Below are 22,454 nucleotides of genomic sequence, written 5' to 3'. Positions count from 1 at the left end.
TGCCATGTTGTGTATTATCAAACTTGGGTCAATCAGGGCTGTGGAACAATTGCATTCTTAATACAATGAGGTTGTCGTCACATTATCTCGGTCATCTGATGTTTGGTAACTGGAGGTTTTGATTTGCTCTCTTCCGATCCAGAGCGTAGAGCCTTCCTCCTGCTTGTGTGCAACTAGATGAAGCATCAATTCGTCCTCTGTTTTTTTGGGGGGGGCTGAATATCACTTATTGCTTTTCTTTACTGGCAAGATAACGAATCCTGGAAATAAAAGGAAAAGAAAAATGTTTTTCTTGCCCTTTTGAAAAGGACACTTTTGCATATAAGACAAATAGGGCAACAGTGGCTGCTGACAAATAGACACACGAGACATAAACACCGACACAGACTTGAAGATGACATGCATGTCCAGAAACAGGGAGACGCACACTGACGATGTGAAAAATAAACTGTCAGAATTTGAGCAGGTGCAGAGAAATACGCAAAGATGCAGCACCTCATTAAATTCCTGGGGTGACGGGGATAGCAAGGGGATACGCCTCCATTATGTTGTCATACCATTCATAGATTCTATTTTTCAAACTTTCATCGTTTTCTATTTTGGTGTGTCTGTGTATTGTAGCTACAAAAATGATGTTTAGGTAAAGTTTTGATTGGCTTGTATCTCCTTTTAAATAAACACCTAAGCCCACAGAATGTTCCTTATATTTAGCTCAAGTTGCCAGGGTAGGATTTAGACTTGCAGTTTTTTTCAGTGTTACAAAAGAAAAAAATCCATCAAAATTGACTCCGCTTAAAGAAACTTCATGTGTCTTAGTGAAGAGCTGAGCTGTGACGAGCAGTGAGAAGAGCTTCGGTGCACCTTGTCTCCGATTTTACAATCTCAGGGTGGTTTAATCCCCTCATGTGGTGTGTTCATGGTGGTGAGTGCTGTCACTGAGTCCTTGCTGTGTGTCCTGCGCTTGTCAGCCATTGTTGGCAGCTTTTCCAGCCGATTGAACATGTTGAATCAGCAGTTGAAGCTGTCGGTGAGGCCGAAGTCAAGCAGCAATCTGCTTTTGTCAAGATATCTACCACTTACGGCTCCTCTCGTTTATCAGTTTCATCTCATTTGATCATTGCTGAAAACACCTTTTCAACTTTTGCCTGTGCCTGATGAGCGGTAGCTATATTCTGAAATGGAGCAAGACCGGTGTGAAAATAAGCGGAAGCTTGCTGTGCAGAATATCCGCGCTAGTTGACCACAGGCTGACATCACTTTGTGCTTCAGTGTATTTTAGTGGCTCAGATGCAGGCGGCATGAGGCTATGCAAGAGCTGCCGCCAGCTCTGCAAAACTGCAATTCTTTATCCAGCTGATGTTGTGTATTTCAGGTGAATTTACAGTACAGGCCCACTCCACAGAACCTGGTCCTGCAGCTGAAGAAACGGTTATGGTCACAGGCACTGGATCATCTTTTGGTCCTTCAAAATCAGTTCAGAGTAGAGGCGTCAAGGCAGTTTGACATGCGTCTATGCACTTTTGGTGCATGTTTGGCCATTTAATTTTTCATTAAAATTTTTTGTGTCCTTAAAAGCATAAAGCATAACTTGATTCCTTGGGACATTTTGCTCCAAAATCTCTTACAGGTGCTGAATCTGGAGACTGTGAAGGCATTTGACCCATGTCAGTCCACCACCACATCAGTGAACCTCATGTTTGCACGCAAGGCTTTTCCTTTAATTCGTCTTCAGTTGGTACAAGCTTCAACAAAACATTTAAACGTAGAAAGATCATTTCTGATAACCACTCGGATTGATTTTGATGAACTGCAACTCTTAGTCACATTCCCTCATTTTGACTTTCCTTTTCCTTTGCTCTTTTATTCACACCCGTCAGGCCTCCATGTCCTTTCCTGTCCTGTGACACGTGTGTGGAAGCTTTGCTCCAGTTCTGTGAAACACTTTATCAAATTCCAATGAGCTGTGGGTTTCCCAGACCGTCATGGTATGTCCTAGTTCGCTTTGTCCTCGGCTCGCTAAATTAAGATACCTACTGTGGAACTTGAAGGGGAAGATTGGCGTCACTGGCTCAGGTGCATGAGCTCTTCATTATTACAGTAATATCTTCTATCATTACTGTAGTTTTAAGCTCATTTGCATTTAATTATGCATTTCACAAAACACCTGCAACACCTGAGTTTGTGTTAGCACTAGAGCTGGATGGAGTGACATGAGTTTATGATTCGGGAAACCAATATTAAATGCTTTAGTCTCCACTTAGATTTGACTTTGCTCTCTGCTGTACTGTACTTGTTCTAAGCACTCTGTTTTATGCATTCTATTTATCCATCCATCCATCCATTGTCTTCCACTTATTCCTGTTAAGGGTCGCGGGGGGGCTGGAGCCTGTCCTAGCAGCCTTTGGGCGAGAGGCGGGGTTCACCCTGGACAGGTCGCCAGTCCATCATAGCGCCAACACATAGAGACAGACAACCATTCACACTCACAGCCACACCTACGGTCAATTTAGAGTATCAATCAGCCTCGTCCCCTCTTGATGTCTTTGGACTGTTGGAGGGACTTGAACCTGGAACCATCTTGCTGTGAGGCGACAGTGCCGACCACTGCACCACCGTGCCGCTGCATTCTATTTATTTCATTGTTAATTTTCTTTTTCTGTACATGATATACATTTTGTTTTTAGTCCCTCTTCAATATTCTTTTCTCTTTTGTTGTAAAGCACTAAGAGGTGAAAACTCTGTGCGATACAAATAAAGCTTCTTCTTCTTTTTCTTCTTCTCATTATTATTATAATTATTATCATCAGAAGTAGTCAGGGAGTGATTTGACAGATGCCAAACTAAAGCACAGAGCCAGCAAACTGAGAAACAAAAGTCAGTGTTTTACTGTCGCTTCAAGAATAAGCTGAAACGAATAGATTATATATGATGATTTATTATTGATTTATTTCACCAAAAATAACTAAACACGTCGTTTTCCATTACTCATCCAAGTACTGACACATGAACCCCAAACATTTGTAATCCCAATAAGAATAAAGAACTTTGGTATGTCTGGATTATTTTAAATGTTCATCTACTTTATTCTGTCATGGTTCCAGTCTTATTTGTTGGTAAAGCGTTCAACTGTCACTGGTATCATAATCTTCATAAAAATAATCTTCAGTGTCATTTTTCACCTGCAGTCAGCAGCGTTTTGACTTGTGCTGCCGCTGCTGGACCTGCGGTTCATCCACCGGAGGAGAGCTTTGCATTGCAGCTATATTTGTCATCACTTTTCATCACCGTTCTCTCATCCGTCTGGCTAAAGTGCAGCACAGCCGGAAAAAAAAATTCCTCATTTATTCCAATAAATAAGCATCTAATGTTCTAAATGAACATTTAATGATATGAGGCTTGTTTGCTTGTTTGTGCATCCAAAAGATGCAAGAAAAAATACAAAATAGCACGGTGGCTAGTTGACAAATACTGGGTGGGTTGGGAATCACACATTTCTGTCATTTCATAACAAAGATCTTTTCACCAGTAAAAATGTGTGGGTCTGCTGTGGGTTGCTTCATGTTCCCCAAACCAGACTGCGAATGAATCATCTGATGATTTTATTTTAATTCTGTGAATATCGCTCTAAAAACAGGGCAATGATTGCTTTATCATGCATATTACACAGATGGTTAGTCAAGAAATATATTTTTTTCCTGCACTCGTGCCTTGAATTATTCCTGTGTCAGTGGAAGAGCTCACACTACCCCTTCCTCTGTTTCTGCCACCAACACAATGTGATATTTGCCTGGCGAGAATGAGAACTGGATCTGGAATGTGTCTTGTGCTGCTCTGGTAAAAATAGCTCAGACATTCTGAAGGTGACAGTTTTATGTCTCATATAGGCTTGGAATAGTTTTGCCACTCAAAACACATTTTTAAAAGGACATTTAAAAATTCCGATTGCTCCGAGCGGCATTGTTGTCGATTCAGACCCGAGTGGAGGATTTTATCGTTGACTAAGTGTGATGCGAGTGTCCTGCTGGCAGTTTCATCCTGACTCAGCTCGAACAGTCACGCTAACACTAAATGTTAATGCAGGCTTCTCAAATTGTCGGACGTGTGCTTCATCAAGATATTCGTTATAGGAAGTGAAATGCTGTTGCATAATTAAAGAGAAACTGAAATATTAAATGAAAGCAGCAGCTGTCTCCAATAAAGGGACAGTGTGTAGGATTTGCTGTGATCTTTTGGCAGAAAGAGTATAATAATTCCATCCATTGTCTTCCACTTATTCCTGTTAAGGGCCGCGTGGGGGCTGGAGCCTAACCCAGCGTCAATGGGCGAGAGGCGGGGTTCACCCTGGACAGGTCACCAGTCCATCGCAGGGCCAACACATAGAGACAAACAACCATTCACACTCACAGTCACACCTACGGTCAGTCTAGAGTATCCAATCAGCCTAGTCCCCAATTGCATGGTTTTGGATGGTGGAAAGAAGCCGGGGTACCCGGAGAAAACCCACACAGGCACAGGGAGGACATGGTGACTCCACACAGAAAGATCCCGTGCCCGAGCCAGGACTCGAACCCGGAACCTTCTTGCTGTGAGGCGACAGTGCTGACCACTGCACCACCGTGCAGCTGAGTATTATAATTATAACTATATTTTCATTCATGTACTTAAACCTGAACCTAAGAGGATTATCTCATTGCATCTACATCCTATCTGCAAATGTATTACTACCACATAGGGTCGCATCTACGGTAGCCCAGAGGGAAGAAACCAGCACTTTGCATTTTTGTTTGCGCCACCTTGTTACATTATTCCTGTCAGCATACATGTTTGGCTGTGCGCTGTCTGAACAAGCTGGGAGAGAATGTTTTGCTCGGTGTTCAGTGTGGTAACAGAACTCTGCGGTTCTGTTGTTTACACCAGCTGAAGACCAACTGCAGAATTTCTGAAGATACAGAGACAGAAGAGCTGAGTGAGGAGAGCTCCGTCATGACCACGCGGGCCATTGGCGATTTTATTATTGTGTTTGTACCAAACTCCATTCAGAAAACAAGTTTTTTAGAGGTTACGTGTTGGTCAAGAGGATTTATCCATTGATCCAATTACTGCGATTCAATTTTGGTGTAATTTGGTGAGAGCAATCATCCAGATGCAGCTCCTAGCGAATGAAAATGAAAGTTGTGTGTTGATTTATTAATGCAACAGCAGCAACATGGTAGCAGAAAGAAATGACATATTGACATGGAGAAATTAAACGCTCGCTCCACGCATATTTGTAGAATTCAGTTATATCCTCGTATGATATAATCCTCTCTGTGACTATTGCGGGAATCCAGACTTAACTTCAGCTCTTACCTCCGTATCTCTGGGGACTTCAGTAACTGGATAATTATTTCTTCTTTGCTAGCTGTTCTTTTCTTTTTTTTCTTTTTTTTTGGCTCACAGTGTCTAACAAAATACTTTCCCTGTAGGAATGAATCAAGTTTTTTCTGATTCTGAATAAGCAGTTGCAGGTGTTAGCTATCAAACGTGTATCAGATGGGGTCGGAGACAGAATACAACACAAGTACTGTACCTCCAGCCACGATTTTTGTGCCTCAACCGTCAGTTAGAAAGGTTGCGTGATTTTGCATTGAAAGACAGCAGTGTCCCTCACGGTAGAAATAAATACAGCATCCCTCCTCCGTCTCAACCACATTATGTCACGTTTTCCTAGACTGCAGTGTAAATGTCACATTGTAGCGGATCAATGTGTCTTTTTTTGGGGGGGGGTTGTTTTACAGTCAAACAATTTCACTACATTACATTAGCCTCATGGGATGCATAATTCACCCTTTCAGCTGCCTTTGTGATTTCCCTGGGATTGTTACGCTGCTCCGTCTGCACTAGCAACTGAGATTTTCCTTGATTGCATGGCACAAAACCGCTCAAAACACAATATGAGTCGCTATAAGTCAAACAAAAGCATATTATGAGCCTTTTTAAAAGCTGTTTGTCTTCTCTGTTTCAAGTAGCCACAAGCACGTCGCTGCTCTTCAAACATAAATGCCACATTATGTAACATTAATGCAAAGGATTTTTCTCAGCCGCTGTAGCCGCTTCAGGAGAGGCTGCAGGCATTTCAGTTTCCCACACTCTCCACCATATTGTTTGGTTGCACACAAGAATCACTTATAAACTTCTGATGAGCGTATTTGTCTCAACTCTTGTGCGTCTTCAGCAACATTTTAGTCCGCTTTCTAATTGGTGATGGGCCAGTTTATACTGTGTTAGCTAGAGATGTCACAATAGTCCAGACAGGATTGCAAAAAAGTGAATGTTGCATTAAAATATAGGACGTAGAAAATCTTATTTAAAAGAAAAAAAGAGGTACTGCTACATTGTCGGGTCAAGTAGCAGTATGTGATATTGGTAGGGAGTCAGTGGGTCACATGATGTGGAAGCTATTGAAAAAAAGAGGAATTTTGCAATTAAATATTCATATAAATACAGGAAGCAGTAAAATTACACAAAAGGAGGTGTTTATATTTTTAAGGTCAAATGTCTTGGATTGATTGGGAGGGTCATGTGTAATGTTCCATTATATCCATCCAAATTTTGCAATGAAAGACTCACCAAAAAAAAAAGGCAGTAAAATGTGATAGAGATGTGTCTTCTGCGTGTGTACTGGTACAAATCCTCGACCCTACAGTTGCTGCACCAGCACCTGCCACTGTAATTCTGCATGTTTCAACATTTTACCTTAATTTTGTAATTTCAAAAGCCCCCTTAGGGGACATAACTGTCTTATTTAAACACATTAAAATTGCAACTTTTGGTGTCGCTGCCTTTACAATACGGAGTACAAAGTTATTATATTTGATTGAGCCATTTTCATCAGACTCTCACTCTATTATACTAAGCATCATTTTGTGCAACAGGCTTTTAAAGTGTACTTATACGCTTTTTTTCCACCTGAATGAACCATTTTCTCTTGTTCTCCCCTTTGGGAAAAAAAAAATCAACACCAATTTCTTTAACCGAAAAAATAGTGTGTATTTGTCCCACAGGCCAAATGGGAGGAAACGATTAAATCTATTACGTCAAAGCTAGAATTGAAGGTATAACGTACTTGAGTGCATGATTTAAATGGAATGGTTTACAAAATCTTGAGGCAGCATGGCTCAGAGTTAGAGTGGCCGCCTAGCAACTGAGGGGTCGCTGGTTCGATCCCCTCTTCCCCCAGTGACCATGTCGAAGTGTCCTTGAACAAAATACTGACCCCCTAATTGCTCCTGATGTCCCTGCGACGGACTGGCCACCCGTCCAGGGTGAACCCTGCCTCTCACCCAATGTCCTGATGGAACATTGGTTGACTCAAGGAAAAAACTAGAGGACTAAATGACCACTTTTATGCATATTAGTACTTTCTTTGAACAGCAGTTTCACATTCAAACACCGTTCAGTGTCAAGTAACCCTCAGCGCAGAATAAAATCTCTGCATGTCACTCTTTTGAGTGGAATCGTTCTTTTTTTTTTTCTAACACCATTTTTGTGCACACAAGACAGCTCTCACTTGCCCCCTCAGTTTAAATAAAAAAACTTTCGTAAGGCTTTAGACACATTGGAAGGATGAATAATTATCGTTGTAACTCGAGGTGACCGTGGGTGCACTGATGGAACTGAGATGCAGAATGAAGTTAACGCCACTGGTTTGGTTCACCTTGGCAGAAGCCTGCACCCTCGGTGTGTCCCCTAATTTCAAAGTGAGTGTTGTTGTAATTGGTTGCAGTCAACATGTTTAACAGCAAGAAGTATTTGCCTTCCAGCTCCTCATTGTCTCTGTGACTTGTGTCCTATTGCTGGAAGTTGGAACGTTTCTCACTTGGGTTGTTTATGGTAGCTGACATCTGCCTCCTCGCCAACATCCACCTTCCCTACGACTAATCTCTCTCCCGGCCTTAAACTCCCACAATTCTTCGCGCTAACTAACACTTCACTAACATTGTAGTCCCTTCCTGTCTCACCAGGACAAGCAGGTGCAGCATACAAACATTTTTTTGCCCGAAATTACGAGGAACACGAGCTCTTTGCCGGGTCTTTTCCTCCTCAGGAGAAATACTGGGGTGATGATTTGGTCATTTGTACAAAATAGATATTCAGCAACAGCACTATTTGCGCTTTTGCCATTGTCGTATTTGGACATGGCTTCATTCTTTGTACTCAGTAGGAGAACTAACCGCTCATTCCCAAGACAGGAAAGAATAAACTACCACGTAACTTTTCAAATATTGAGATGAATGTATTTATTTTTTCATTCATCCATGTATTTAGGAAAATACCATGGTGGTGTGAGGATTCATTTACTGACAGAAAATGTATGTAGATTGATTGATGGCGGTCATCACGCACAAATGTTCATAATAATGATAGTCATAACAATGATAATGAATATTTTTGCAGCAGATTCATACCCAAATACCGAAAAATAACACTTTCACATTCAAAGCATCTTCTAGCACTTTTCCACCAAAAACCTTATCATTCTTAAATTGATAAAGGGGGCCGCTAAAGGTGTGATGACAAATTTCAAAAAGGAAAACTTCACTGAGCAGTTGATTATGGAAAGCAGCTTTTAAAAGATTTGAAAATAAACTGAGGCTTTTTAATTTTCCCTGCATGGATAAAAAAATGTGTTGCTCTGTTGGTATTCTGTCAAACAGATTGCGGTGCTAAACTTTGAACTGGGGAAATTACAAAAACGTTCCAACCAGTCTACTTGACGAACACTTCAGAATCACCTTGTCAGAACGAATAGCCCAGCATCAGCCAGGGCTCAGCTGAACACTGTGATGTTGAATACGCATTTGAATAATGTACAAATCTATCTCCCTATTGAGTTCAGAAACTGCTTTCCAACACTATTGGTTGTTAAAAGAATGCTACAGTTGCTTTCTCAAACTTCTTGTTTTGCAGGGAGCGCGTACAGAGAATGCATGGATAATGGCACATGGGCTTTGAAGAGCAATTATTCAAATTGTGAGCCTATTTTAGAGGAGAAGGTGAGTGTTGTGATACAGGAGCAATCACGCAATGTCTTTTTTTTCCGCAAACAATGGATGAACCCTGTCAGATAAGTGTTCACACTTTCTCATTACACTAATGGTGCACATAAGCAACGTTGTTTTTTTCTTTTCTGCATTTACAGAACACTTCAAACTGCCATTTTCTTTTTATTAGAGTGCAGTTAAACATCGCAGACATTTGTTTCCAGTTGACTTAATATGTATAGAAATAGTGTCTGTATCTCTATAAGCAAAGCCTGAGGCTGGATGCTAAGAGTGATGTATGAAATGTAATGAGTGGCCTGATTACTGCACATCACGTCTCTTGATTATGTGTATTTCTGGCTCTTGCTCCATTTTCTCCTATGATTTGGAGCCAAGACTTCTGAAGTGTGTCAATGACATTTGTTTCATCTCACTCCTGACCTTGTCTTCCATTGTTCTGCAGGGATGTTTAATTAACATGTTGTCGTTTCAGAGAAAATATCCGATGCATTATAAAATAGCGCTTATCATCAACTACCTAGGCCACTGCATCTCCGTGGGAGCTCTAGTCGTGGCCTTCATTCTCTTCTTATGCTTAAGGCAAGTACAGATATAACGCCCGGCCATTTCTGTGTGTCCTGCGTGCATGCGACCTCGCAGACGACGATCAGGAGAATTCATGTAACATGTTTGAACTGTGTATTATTAACTCACTTATGTCAAACGAACAGATTCATGCAGCTCTGCACTGCAGTGACGAAAATAATTTGTGTTTCATAACAATTCTCTCCTCTGAGCCTTTGTGTCTCTTTTCATGTCCCACTTTAAACGCACACCTACATCTAGTTTGACAGAAGGGGGCAGATGCAGCCTCAGCTGCGTTGTCCACTGGGTTTGATCGATGTGGGCGCCTGAGGGCAAAATTGATTTCTTCAGATTAAAGCCTAAAAATATTCAACATTTTGTCCGGAGATTAAAAAGAAACAACAACTTGAGTCATCCCCCACAGAGATTTATCCAAAATCTAAACTTAATCTCAGCTGATATGCCAACAGATACTGATGACACAGCCTGGACACTTTCACCTTTAAATGAATCAGTCGCAGAGGTGTGAGGTCATAAATCCTTTGGGTTTTTTTCAGGCTCGGAGAACTACAGTATGCTTTTTTTTTTTAAGAGAGTAAAAACACATAATAAAGGAAAATTAATTGTAAATTATGCAAAAAATAATTCTTCTAAATTAAGTTTTACATAAACATGTGTGTGAGTTAGCCAACAGGCTATGTTTCATCTGTAATCCCGTGATTTATATAATTCTACCCCCCCCCCAAAAAAAACAGAAAACAAAATTGAAATGACAGTTTTAAAACTACACTCTCAGAAACTTTGCAACTTCAATTCCATGAAGTTCATTTATAGAGAAACAATATGAGCCTTGATAAAAGCATCGTTTATGAGAGCCCACGCACTCTGATGTTGAATTTCACTGTATTTAAATATCGCTCGACTCTTGCTACGAAGGCATGCTAGTAAAACGCGTCTCATTGTGGCGCAGGAGCATACGATGCCTTCGGAACATCATTCACTGGAACTTGATCACCACCTTCATACTGAGGAATGTCATGTGGTTTCTGCTTCAGCTGATCGACCACAACATCCATGAGAGCAACGAGGTAACAGCAGCGATGGCCTTTTAAGGCCTTGTAGCCTGGAGCAGGGGTGGACAGAGTCTTTAGAAGACAAGTAGAAGCAGTCTTAAATTACTCTAATATTACTCCACCACACGTAAAATCACTGGTGTAAATATACTTATGTTCAAAGCATTCGGTTGCTAATTTTAATGTTAGTCTTGTTGGCTCAATGCGTACCGAAAGCCATTAAAACGTAAAGTAGATCCATAGAGAAAGAAAAAAAACTCCTTCCTTGGTAGTACTACATCTGATAAATGAAAAGTGTTGATACCGAGGTACTTTGTTAGCTAACAGACTTGCAGTTAAAGCAAGAAACATGTCTGTCAAAAGCAGACCTGAAACGGCGCAGAAGACACATTTGAAATTGCAACCAACATCCAGGTGCAGCCGTTGCGCCTCGTCCGCCATCGTGACCTAATCACTGTTTTCATTGGCTCATTTGAAAAGGTAATGTAAAAAGTCAGAGAGCCAGAGGACTGTGCGGTTCAAAAACGTAACATGCGACTGCTTCCTTCTCAGCTCCACCCTCCTGTTTGGCCGCGTTAGATCTATTAGTAAGCTTTACTTTAAAAATGTGAATGAAAGATTTGGTGAAAAGCCATGTTGTGTTTCTCCAGGGAACTTTATTACAGTGGCTGGAATTGGTTTCTTCCACTGCTGTGACACCTGAAATTTTTTTTTTTTTTTTATAAGTTTTCATCCTAAGAAAAATATTAATTTTTCTGCTGCGTGACTTTAACCATTATCTTTTCCTTTCAGCCTTGGTGTCGATTAATCACAACGATATACAACTACTTCGTGGTGACCAACTTTTTCTGGATGTTTGTGGAAGGATGTTACCTCCACACCGCCATCGTTATGACCTATTCAACCGATAAGCTCCGAAAGTGGGTCTTCCTTTTCATCGGTTGGTGTAAGTTTGTTCGTGTTGGCAGTGAATTAGTGACACTACACTCACTTCAGGGTTTCTCTTCTTCACGGTCTGATGCTCTCTTATATTTAGCAAAAGTAGAAGGGATACACTGTGACAGTAGGTTATTTAGGTGGTTGCTTTATGTGCGTAAAGAATAAAAGCAAGTCAGGTTTATTTAATAGATTTCAATACATTTAGAATCGCCATATTTCTGGGAAATTGATCAAATCCACAACTTTGCCAGCAATTTTTAATGACTCTACTACCCAGGTTCTAATCACATTTGCTCACATGAGTGAGCGGAGAAATGCCCTTCGCTGCCTTATACTTAATGCCTCAATTTCATAGAACAGAACTGCAGTACTGTGTGGAAAATGCTTTTGTTTTGTTCTTGACCTCTAAGAGTTTTTGAATGATGCCAGTGTCAGATCACTTTATCTTAAGGCTGGCAAACGCTCCTGGAAACATACTTCTATGCATCACTGGGTCTCCCCGGAAAGTCTGACATTTCTTTCCTTTTTATGTAATACACAAAGCATGTTCCTGTCCCCCCCCCCCCCCCCCCCCCCGCAAAAAACAGATACTAAACAGCATGAAGGTCGGGAGTTAAATAGCAGATAAGCAGGTATAGTGCTGTTGGTAATGACAGGTTAATTAGTCTGTCTTCCAGGGAAAATCACTGGATAAGTCATTTAAATACATGCATCCCAAGAGGGTATTGTGGCATATGTATGTCTGATTGACAGATGCCCTCTAGTGGCCAAACTAAAAATAACATAGGAAAGGAAGACATTTTGTTTCTTGTGTCCCTTTGTTTCTTTTTTCTTTTTTATTGTTTAAAATCTTACGTCTGTCTGCAGAGTTGGTTTTAAAAGAGATGATTACATGGAATATTGACCGCACAGTCCCTCTTAAATCACACCTGATAAAATAAAAGCCACTGGAGCACAAAATGTGATTATCATCACTGTTGAACACGTCGTCACCAGGAGCTGGACTGACTTTGTTGCGGTATAAAGAGATTAATAAAGCGTGTTTGTAGCCAAGATTATTAAATTGAATATTATTTCATTTTTCTCAATGATACTGAAGTCATCTCTCAGAACAGAAAATGTCTCAAAACTGATGCTTTGTACTTGAGTCTATTATTTCGTCTCGTTTCTCTCTAGTTTGATGAATTGTGTTCTATGGTTCTCGGGGGTGCTCCAGATACATTGTGTCATTTCAATATGTTTCCTCCCGTGCCCTCTAAAAGCTCTTTGTTCCATTTCCAGGTATTCCTTGCCCGATAATAGTAGCCTGGGGCATTGGGAAGTTATATTATGAAAATGAACAGTACGTATTAAGCAGAAACAAAATCTGTATACGTTGTATTTTCCGACATGGATTTAATTCTAATTATTGTTATCTCAACAGATGCTGGTTTGGCAAAGAACCTGGAAAATATATGGACTACATTTACCAGGGGCCGGTTATTCTTGTGCTTCTGGTGAGCCTCACTCCACGTTGTTATTTTCTCATTATTTGTTAAACCCGCCCATTCATATTTCAACGCTTAATGTAAGATGTATCACTTCTGTCCCAGAATGAAAATGGTTTTATAATGAAAGCTCTGCTGCAGCTGCCTGTTGTCAAGGGAGAATTAATCTCCCTGATGGATTTAGGGGTTTCCATAATAATACTGGAAATAAGAATGTGTAATTAAGTATCCAGTAAACACTGCAATCACGTAACGTGTGCAGCTCCAACCCTAGCAGGAGAGGGAACTTTGTCTTTGTGGAGCAGGAGGAGCAGAGGGCAACACAAAGACAAAGTTCCCTCTGCTCCTCCTGCTCCACATTTGAATGAGTTTATTTGAGTAAGATGAAAAATACTCAGCCTTTTTCTTTTCTTTTTCCTAGATCAACTTTGTTTTCCTCTTCAACATAGTACGAATTCTCATGACCAAACTGAGAGCCTCCACCACCTCTGAAACGATACAGTACAGGTGAGCGGGATCGGCGCAGGGTTGTGTGGGTTTGTGTGCGTGCACTGAGCAGTGGCGGCGCATGATTACGAAAGCTGATCAGTTTCAATATTCACAAATATCAACATGTACATTTTGTTTTATAAAGAAAGAGAGGGATTAATTCCCTGAGAACATCTATGGCTGCGTCTGTTCGCAGGATATCTAAAAAAAACTCGTGGGCAGATTTTTATGAAATGTGGTGGAAAGCTAGTAGATATGATGAAGAAATGAACAAGTGAATGAATTGATAAACTTTTGGAAATGATCTAGAGATGATTTTCTTTTCGATTGACGATCTAGAAGAACTTTTTTTTTGGAAGGAACAAAAAATTTACTCTGTTCATATCCCGTACGCTCAACAGGTGTTTACGCCTCTTGGGTGTTTTTTCTACTTGCAATAATTGTTGATTAACCTGTGACATTCAACCGCAATAATACTTGAAACATGGTAAATGTCAGCTTCTCTTTAATAGTTTGCATTCTCTTTTTAGTTTGCATCCCTACTGGTGGATAGACGCTCAGGTGAAGTGGTGGAGCATCGGTGGGAGCTTCAGGCTCAGCAGAAATGACGAGTCACTGTTTTCTGTCTGTCAAATGTCCTGTGTTTTGTTTTGTTTTTTTTCCCTTTTTTAACTCTTCACAAAAAAATTGATGTCAAAGACAACAAGGCAGTTACAGTTGCTCATGTAAGAGGCCATTTGTCACCATGGAGGTGACAAAACTCTCTTACAGTATTTCTAAGACGACATGATGAGCTAGTATAGATTGGCTGTGCGCGCGTTTGTGTGCGTGCCTGCCTTATTGTTGTTTTGCTGTAAATTTGACATTTAGAGTCAGGGGGGTTTGTTCTCTCACCTTTTATTGCTGTGTCAAGTGTATTTTTCTCCTCCAGCGGGTGATCAGAGGGTGTTTGCATTGTCGCCACTCAGACAGCGTCAAGCTGGAGCTGACTTTCCTGTTGTGACACATGTCGACATGCTGGACAGGGGGTGTGAGGCCTAAATTGATGTCCACCAATGAAATGAAACATAATGGTGCCTTCAATGTGCTTTTATAACTGAAAAAAACAAAACAAACACAAACCCCCCAGGTTGAGCTCACCTTGAACAAGAAGAAAACGAAATACCAACATTAAAAAAAAAAAACACTTTTTTTCTGTGCAACTTTCTTTTCAAGCTCCCTTTTTTACCACGAGAAATAATCAGTGGTTAAAAAATAAAAGAACCAATGCCTCCCGCTGAAGTGAGAAGCCATGAAAAATATTACATTTTCAAAGTTACAAGCATTTTTTTTTTGTCGTTTTTTTTTCCTCTCCAGCGTGATACGTGCTGGTTCTTCAGAAAAACCCCTCCAGTAAACGGTTCAGCCATTTAAATGGAACGTCAGTTTTAATTGAGTTTATTATTAGAAAATTAGCAATTAAAAACCATCAAAGGGGATTTTTAAAGACCCAGCATTCTTAAATTTGTTCCCTCTGAGTGGCGTAAAACCGTCTAAAGTTGTGCTTTCTGATTCCCAATTTGCAACTAACACATTTGTAAAGAAATCCATCTATGTTTCATCTCTCTGACAATATGAGAGGGCACTGCTGCAGATATCTGCTCCTTCTTCCACTGATGCAGGATCGTTCATTCTCTAAAATCGACTCGTCCTAATTCTTACTATCGTGATTTGATGAATAAAACCTGAAAATTTCTTGTCCTCGCAGAAAAGCAGTGAAAGCAACACTGGTCCTGCTACCTCTGCTGGGCATCACCTACATGCTCTTCTTCGTGAACCCGGGGGAAGATGACATCTCGCAGATCGTTTTCATCTATTTCAACTCTTTTTTGCAGTCTTTTCAGGTGAGAATAATGAATGTGGCGAGAGGAGAAAAACCTGCACTCTCTGTCTCTCTTCAAAGATTTCGTAACACCCCTGAAAGGAGAGTTGTAGGTCTTTCCAGGGGATGTTTGAGGTTGTAAGCCTTCTAGTAGGAAGATGATTTGGAGTTACTTCCTGGCTGTGCTTACACACAACGTTGCCCTGCTGCCTCATCCTCACTGATCACAGCTGTCAGGATTATCAGGGCCATGTGGGCATTATATTTTATCGTTCTATCTTCTGTATGGAACAGAACTTCCTGTAGTCAAAAAATATATTTAGCAGAAAGATATTTGCTACATTTGCCTCTGCTCCTCCTCAACATGTGAATTCTCTGATGTCACTTAATGTGCCATTACACGCTGCAGCTGCAGTTACTAACAGCCATGTGTTCTATTCTGCAGGGGTTCTTTGTGTCAGTGTTTTACTGCTTCCTAAATGGAGAGGTGAGTCACCGGAGTTTAATATTCATGGTTTTGATTAAATTGTCCATGTGTTTCTGGATAGATGCTCTCAATTAAACTCCAAATGGATTCTCTTGATTAGATTACGAGTGGTTGGGTTTTATGAAGTTCAAGCAGGGTTTCAGGTTGCTTTTACTGAGAAAACAAAAATGCTGGGGGAAAAAAAGAAGCTTTTCTTTATTACTGTATGTATCAGTTGTACCGGTGCAATTGAAGCATTTGATTGATTAACATGATAAAAACTAGCTATGTCCTTCTCGTCTCGTTTGAAATAAAAACCAAGCAGGACTTCCAGCTGTCTGAAAGTCACTGAAGCCAACACAAGGTTTCCACGTTTGTCTGCAATTGTTAAGCATCAAAGCTGCGCTCTCAGGCCTCACGTTGTTGAAACACGGGGTGTGTGTGTGTTTGTGTGTGTGTGTGGGGGGGGGGGTTGGGGGTAATGTTGCAGATCATCTGGCGAGGAATTGTGAAGAGTTCATTAGCCACTCCACAGTAACATACGTATCACAAGATTCTCTCTGGCGTAAATGATTGACTGGCATTCAGGGATAGACCACCAATGTGTAAAACGTAACTCCTTTTATTCACTTTATTGCAAATATTCAAGATATACTGAACAATTCCATGTTTCTCAATACCTTCTGTGTTATGAAGCCTAGGCAGTTTGAGATATTAGTACTAGACTGGAAATACAGGACACACCTCTTTATATTTAATTGTAATGCATCCTATATTTTATATAAATATTCTAGCGGAAAAGTCATAATTTCTGCATAATACTTCATAATTTAGCATTCCTCTTTTTTGCTTCCTTGTCATTTGACCAAGGGACTCCAAGGTACTCAGTGCTGGTTACAAGACTGGAAATATTATGGAACAGGGTTTCATGTTCGCTCTCTGGCTCTCCTCTGATTGAAGTAGGAAACCGGTGGTAGCGATTAATCAAAAGCTTATCTTCTCTACTTCTCTGTATCTTTGATCTGCAAAAATGTCACTGAGTTTGCAATTTTTTTTTTTTGTAGATCTGAGATTAAATAGCGCCTCAAGTCTTTGTGCTCTTCTAAAATAACAGTCTGCTGGCTGGATCTTCTTATGTAATTCAAGAATAGTTCGCAAAAAAGCAAACAATCCAAAGATCAAGTTTATAGTTTTTACTTGTAGTGTTTCTTCTTTTCATTTATACAAATGAGAAATAATGGCTTTAATGATCCTTGATATTCAAGGTGCGCTCTGCAGTCAGGAAAAGGTGGCACCGCTGGCAGGACAACCACGCTCTTCGAGTGCGAGTGGCTCGAGCCATGTCCATCCCCACGTCGCCCACCAGGGTCAGCTTCCACAGCATCAAACAGACCACAGCTGTGTGAACAAGCATATAATCTCCATTACACTGTGGGATTAAACTTAATCTTGCACACACGCACACACACAAACACACTGAAGCTTAACTGCAGATATTCAGTGTTCTGTTAACAAGGTCATCTTGTGACAGGAGAACCTCAGTTTATGTTGCCTGATGAGCACAATTTGCATCTGGAAGAAGGAAATGGACACGTCAGATTCCGGCAGGAGTTCTGCTGCTCAAAGTATGTCAGGGGTTTTTCAAACCTGAGACTCTGGGCTTTTTTTTTTTCTCTCAGATGCAGCCTGGAAAAAGGCGCCTGGACTAAAGCTGCAGAATAAGGATTATATTATTTTGACTGAGCAGAAGTAGTCTAATATGGAATGAATAAATGAATTTATTTGGCACATCTTGTGAGATGTGTGTGCTTAAGAGTCGTCAGCTCCAAAGCAGACTACAAAGCCGAGCATACATACGAGCGTGAATTGAATCTGTCAACACAAGAATGAGGAGGGTTTATATCCACCGTGGTGTTTAAAGGATGTACAATGTAAAATATTTTATTGTATGACAGCATAACAACACAAAAAAGGCACGTCCTAAAGGATTTATTGTCCAACAAGCAATGAATGCCCCCAAAACTGCTGTCTCTTTAACCAAATAACATACTTTTAGGCTTTTATGAGGTATCTTTTTGACGACTAATGTAATATTCTCTGACTGCCATTCAGTGTTTGGAGTCCTCTGAAAAGGCCCACGTCCCACTTTGAAAACCTCTGTCATACGGTGCACGACATTTTGCTATTTATTCAATTACGTCAACTGAAGGCATTGTCTGATCTTACCCTGCTCTTATCACGCTCATCTTGAATTGGGTTAATTAATGGAGTGAGATAGTCCTTAAAAAGATTTGTATCATGATACAAAAAGAAGCTTAGACACTTGAAAAATTGAGTTGATAAGACAAAATTGCAAAAAACAAAACAAAAAAAAAAGGTCTTTGAGTTTACCAACGCTCTTTGGGATCAGCAGCCTCTTTTAAATGCTAAGAAAAGCCTGGAGAAGAAGAAGCACCTGCACCTGAATTAAAGATCAAAAAAACTCTAAAAGATGTGAGATTTAAACGAGGCAATGATCTTTCTTGTGAGAGAAGGCTCGAAAAAATAATTGAGTGTTTGGAGAACAACTGCACAATATGTAATAGTACGTTTTGGTAACTGTGAGGTGACTATTATAATTAGAGCCATTTAATTGAAAGTGTCTCATCAAATCGTCTGTGGAGTCTTTGTGGAGTCCTTTTGGTGTCTTTTTCCCCTTATAAACTAATTAATTTATTATCTACTCTGGTGGCGTTTGAAACTTTGTTAAAATACTTGCACCCCGACTGTCCTCTGTAAGACTTTCTTCGAGCTTGTTTCCGCCACAGAGAAGGACAGTGTGAACATCAAGAGCAATTTAATGCATCATTTGTTCAAACTCCCTGGGGCCGATAAACAAGCAGACCCAAATTAAAGCCCTCCTCCAACCGACTGACATGCGTATAATATCGCAGCTGGAGCAGTGATTCTAAGGCATTTATGTAATATATATGTTGAGTGTCGTGTAGGCACAGAGGAGGCAGATTAAATCCTTTTGGCTTCATGAAATCCGTGTTACTTTCTGGTGATCTGGGTCACAAAGCTGCCGGTTAGTGAGCATGATGAAGTCAGTGCCAGTTTCTTCCCTGAACAGTTAGTTGGGAGACAGTTCCGTCTTCTCTCACAATAACAACAGGAATATTGAGGTACTATGACATAAAAATACAGTTGTTCTCTGCACGAGGTATATGATTTATGACAAATATTATTTCGCAAGCAGTTGTCTCGACATTTGCTATCAGAAGGGTATTTTGGTCTGTCAGGTGTTACGATAAAGAATGTTTAAATGAATTGTTTGACATGCTGAGAATTGTGCATAGTTGCTTTCTTGGTAGAAGTAAAAAAAAAAAAAAAATCCAAACCGTCTCCTATCAGTTGAATATGAAGCTATAAGCAGCTCTCTGATAGCCTAGCATTAAGATTGGAAACAGGAGGGAATGGCTAGCTTGGTTGTGTGTAAAGTAATCTCTACTTGATACCTAGCAACTGTGTGTTGACGATAAGACTGCAGGAAAATAGTGCCAAAATGGGGGGGGGGGGGGGGCAACAGGAATTTTTGCACCCCCCTCAACACATACACACTTTTAGCGTTCATAGTTATAAATTGATAAAACCTGGAATGTTGGTGATAATGTCCTTTAATGTATTTTCATATCACTGTTTATTCTCCACACAGGAAATATCTGAGGTTTTCGAATACCTATTGCTCCCATTTGGCCTGTCACTGAGGTTGGGGGTATTTGTAAAATGCATGGATGCAGCAATAGCACCGCTCAGGGAGCGTGGTATCCGCCAGGCCACATATCTGGATGACTGGCTACTGCTGGCACGTTCAGATAGGGAGGCAGTGACGCACGCAGACATAATAAAACTGGCACACATCGACAGTTTGGGGTTTGTAAGGAACAGGGAAAGGAATATGTTGACTCTGAAACAGAAAATAATAACTTGTCAGGGTCTGTTGCTAGAGTCGCTCACACTTTAAGCCTGCAGGTCAGTCAGGAGTGTAGACACATTCAGATCCACTCCAGCCAATGCCATCATGGGGAACAGGCTCATGCACTGTCTGTGCCCGTGCCCATTGTGTCTGATGGCTTCGTAACTGTCAGTGCTGATGCTGAGCCGAAGGTGCAGGAGACATTTCCAACATGTGCTGGCGGGTCTCAGAGTCATGCACAGCAGATACTGCCGGGGGTCTCTGCATCATGTGTCCTCTTACTCCACCAGTGGAAACAACTGGATATCTCAACAAAAGGCGTCTACCTGTGGCCTGTGAACCAGGTACCTTTTTCTTTGAGTCAGAAGCTATTTGTCCTTTATTTCTAGATGTAGGAACACAGGTTTGCCTTACACCCTCACCATTTGCTGGTGAAGCATTGAAGATAAGTGGTCATCCGAAAGTCCTGTGATGAGAGGGAGAAATGCATTTCCTTGGATTTTAGTTGTATAGAAATGATAGGCTGGCTGGAAATGGAAAGGAAAAAGTTGTCTATTATTATTCCAAAATTGGGTGCCTCCAACCTCAAAACTCATTCCGGCGCTACTGCCCCAAACTAATTTAGAGTCCTAGTCATAACCCCTTAAAACTGCCAATTGTGCTTATGGAATATTTGTGACCCATATACCAGCTTTGGAGGTTCTCTCGTTGTACAGGGGCAGATTTGCTGTTTGTGCCTGTTTCCATTATTGATGCTTAGCTAGGCGAGCCTCTCTTTGGTCATTGTATAGATCTTCTTATCAAGATTATGTCAAGAAAGCAAATAAACATGTACCAAAATGTCAAATTATTCTTGCAGTGGTTCATCTTGTATACAGTATTTCAGTTAGTTTTTATATATTTATGTATTTATGTATTTATTTATTTATTTTCAATCTTGAACGGTGATTTTTTTTTTTAAATGTTAATGTATGGTACTATTTTATATGATAAAATGTGTATGAGTTTGTTGTACTGTATAAAATATTTCACAACTTCATGTTGTAAAACATACATTTCATATTTGTATTTTGTAATACTTTGTTACATTACGGGGGCCATGTTTTGTACTGGACTGATGTTTGATGGTCTATCACTTATTTATCATCTAAAGTGATGATGTAAATTTTTTTGTTTTAACCTGCATTTCTGTTTCCTCAGCTTGAGCAGTTGTCAAGACCTCATTGTGTGAAACACAAAATTACACTGCATTTCATTTGTGATTTTGTTTTCATAGGCCTACAATAATAAAGAACAAAGCATTTGTTCTAAATCACCAAAGAAAGAAACCATGTTTACCAACCTAGATGAAATTGTGTTGATTCTTATCCTGCACAACATCCACTTACATGATGAAATGTATTCAGTGCGGTGTCATATCAGATTTTATACCATGTTATTGTACATAAATACATTTGACCTACTGATTTTATCCGAAACTATTTGTTGAACCACCCATGTTGCCTTACAAGTAAAAGGAAATGCATTTTTTTGTGTGAAAGTGAAGATAATGTGTCTGTAAATTACATTTCATTGTGTTACTGATATAATCTGTACATGCACATGTGAAAGGACATTGATTTCCATTAAAGTTATTTTTGGTCTTTTGGTTCTTTTTTTTTTTAACGAAAGGACAGTTTATATGATGCACAGTGTCTGCAAACTGCTCTGTAATTTTAGTTAATTTGCTATTTATCCCTCTTTCTATCCCTAAGCAGTGAAAAGCGTCAACGCTGTGATGACTCAGGAACAATTATACTTAAACTAGATAGAAGAGACGACTGCAGCTTCAGTGGCATTGTGGCATGTAATTGTCTTAGTTGTAAACACAGTTTTCAGAAACAGGAAGATGCCCCGAGGTTGTGCCTGCTAGCTTATATAATATGAATGTAGCAACGGTTTCAAAGATGTCAGGCTGGGGTGCAGTGAAGTGGAGCAGAAACTACTGCCGCTGCCCAGAACCCCCAGGACTCAGTGAGTTATACATCCCCAAACAATTATGAATGCTGATGCAGTCCTATAATGGTTTGTTTTGACAATTAATGTTTGATGGTTGTCAGTGGTAGGACAGGGAAGACGGAGAGGGATGTTGTGCATTTCGCCAGTGCCAGAGGGCAGCAGAAGCCTAACTTAAACTCACTGTGGGTTGTTGGCCCTGAGCTCCCGTGTGTTTACATTAAACTGCATTTCAACAGTAATTACCTCAGCTAAAAATAAATGAGAGGCATGACAACCTGAGGCTGCCACTCACTCTTAGTATAACACTGCAGTTCTTTAAGTTAAATCAATCGGTTTGATAGAAAATAATAACAATGCATGAATTGGTGAATATTATGACCTGATGAATTAATAATGTCACTATAAGGAATGCCATGGTTGGATGTGGTCTTAATGTCATCGTTTGAAGGGAAAGCCTGCTGATTTTACCTATAAAGGTTCATTTATTTGTAATGGGGAATACACATTCACTCAGCATGTACCACTGGTTAAAGCTATGCGCACTTTTGCACATAATTGAACATTGCATTCAAGTCCTT

General features: G+C 40.3%; 1 protein-coding gene across 3 annotated transcripts in view; it reads left to right on the top strand.

Moving 5' to 3' along the window:
• The window catches only part of crhr2 (corticotropin releasing hormone receptor 2), a 38,717-nt gene extending 16,420 nt beyond the window's left edge, over positions 1-22,297 (top strand). The window contains exons 3-12 of one of the 3 annotated variants that reach the window (XM_086203994.1): positions 8,950-9,035; positions 9,517-9,623; positions 10,579-10,696; positions 11,474-11,621; positions 12,902-12,962; positions 13,044-13,116; positions 13,529-13,614; positions 15,344-15,479; positions 15,903-15,944; positions 17,189-22,297. In XM_086203994.1, coding sequence (XP_086060120.1) covers positions 8,950-9,035; positions 9,517-9,623; positions 10,579-10,696; positions 11,474-11,621; positions 12,902-12,962; positions 13,044-13,116; positions 13,529-13,614; positions 15,344-15,479; positions 15,903-15,944; positions 17,189-17,329 — 998 coding nt within the window. In that variant the 3' untranslated portion in view covers positions 17,330-22,297. Of the gene's footprint in view, positions 1-8,949; positions 9,036-9,516; positions 9,624-10,578; positions 10,697-11,473; positions 11,628-12,901; positions 12,963-13,043; positions 13,117-13,528; positions 13,615-14,126; positions 15,480-15,902; positions 15,945-17,188 lie in introns of those variants that run through there. The other 2 variants (XM_086203993.1, XM_086203995.1) reach the window with 2 other exon arrangements.
• Positions 22,298-22,454: the final 157 nt, after the last annotated feature.

Source organism: Aulostomus chinensis, chromosome 5, assembly GCF_037954235.1.
Source record: "Aulostomus chinensis isolate RoL2024-O1b breed Wild chromosome 5, RoL_Achi_v1.0, whole genome shotgun sequence".
Lineage (NCBI taxonomy): Eukaryota > Metazoa > Chordata > Actinopteri > Syngnathiformes > Aulostomidae > Aulostomus > Aulostomus chinensis.
This window is presented reverse-complemented; position numbering and strand designations above follow the sequence as displayed.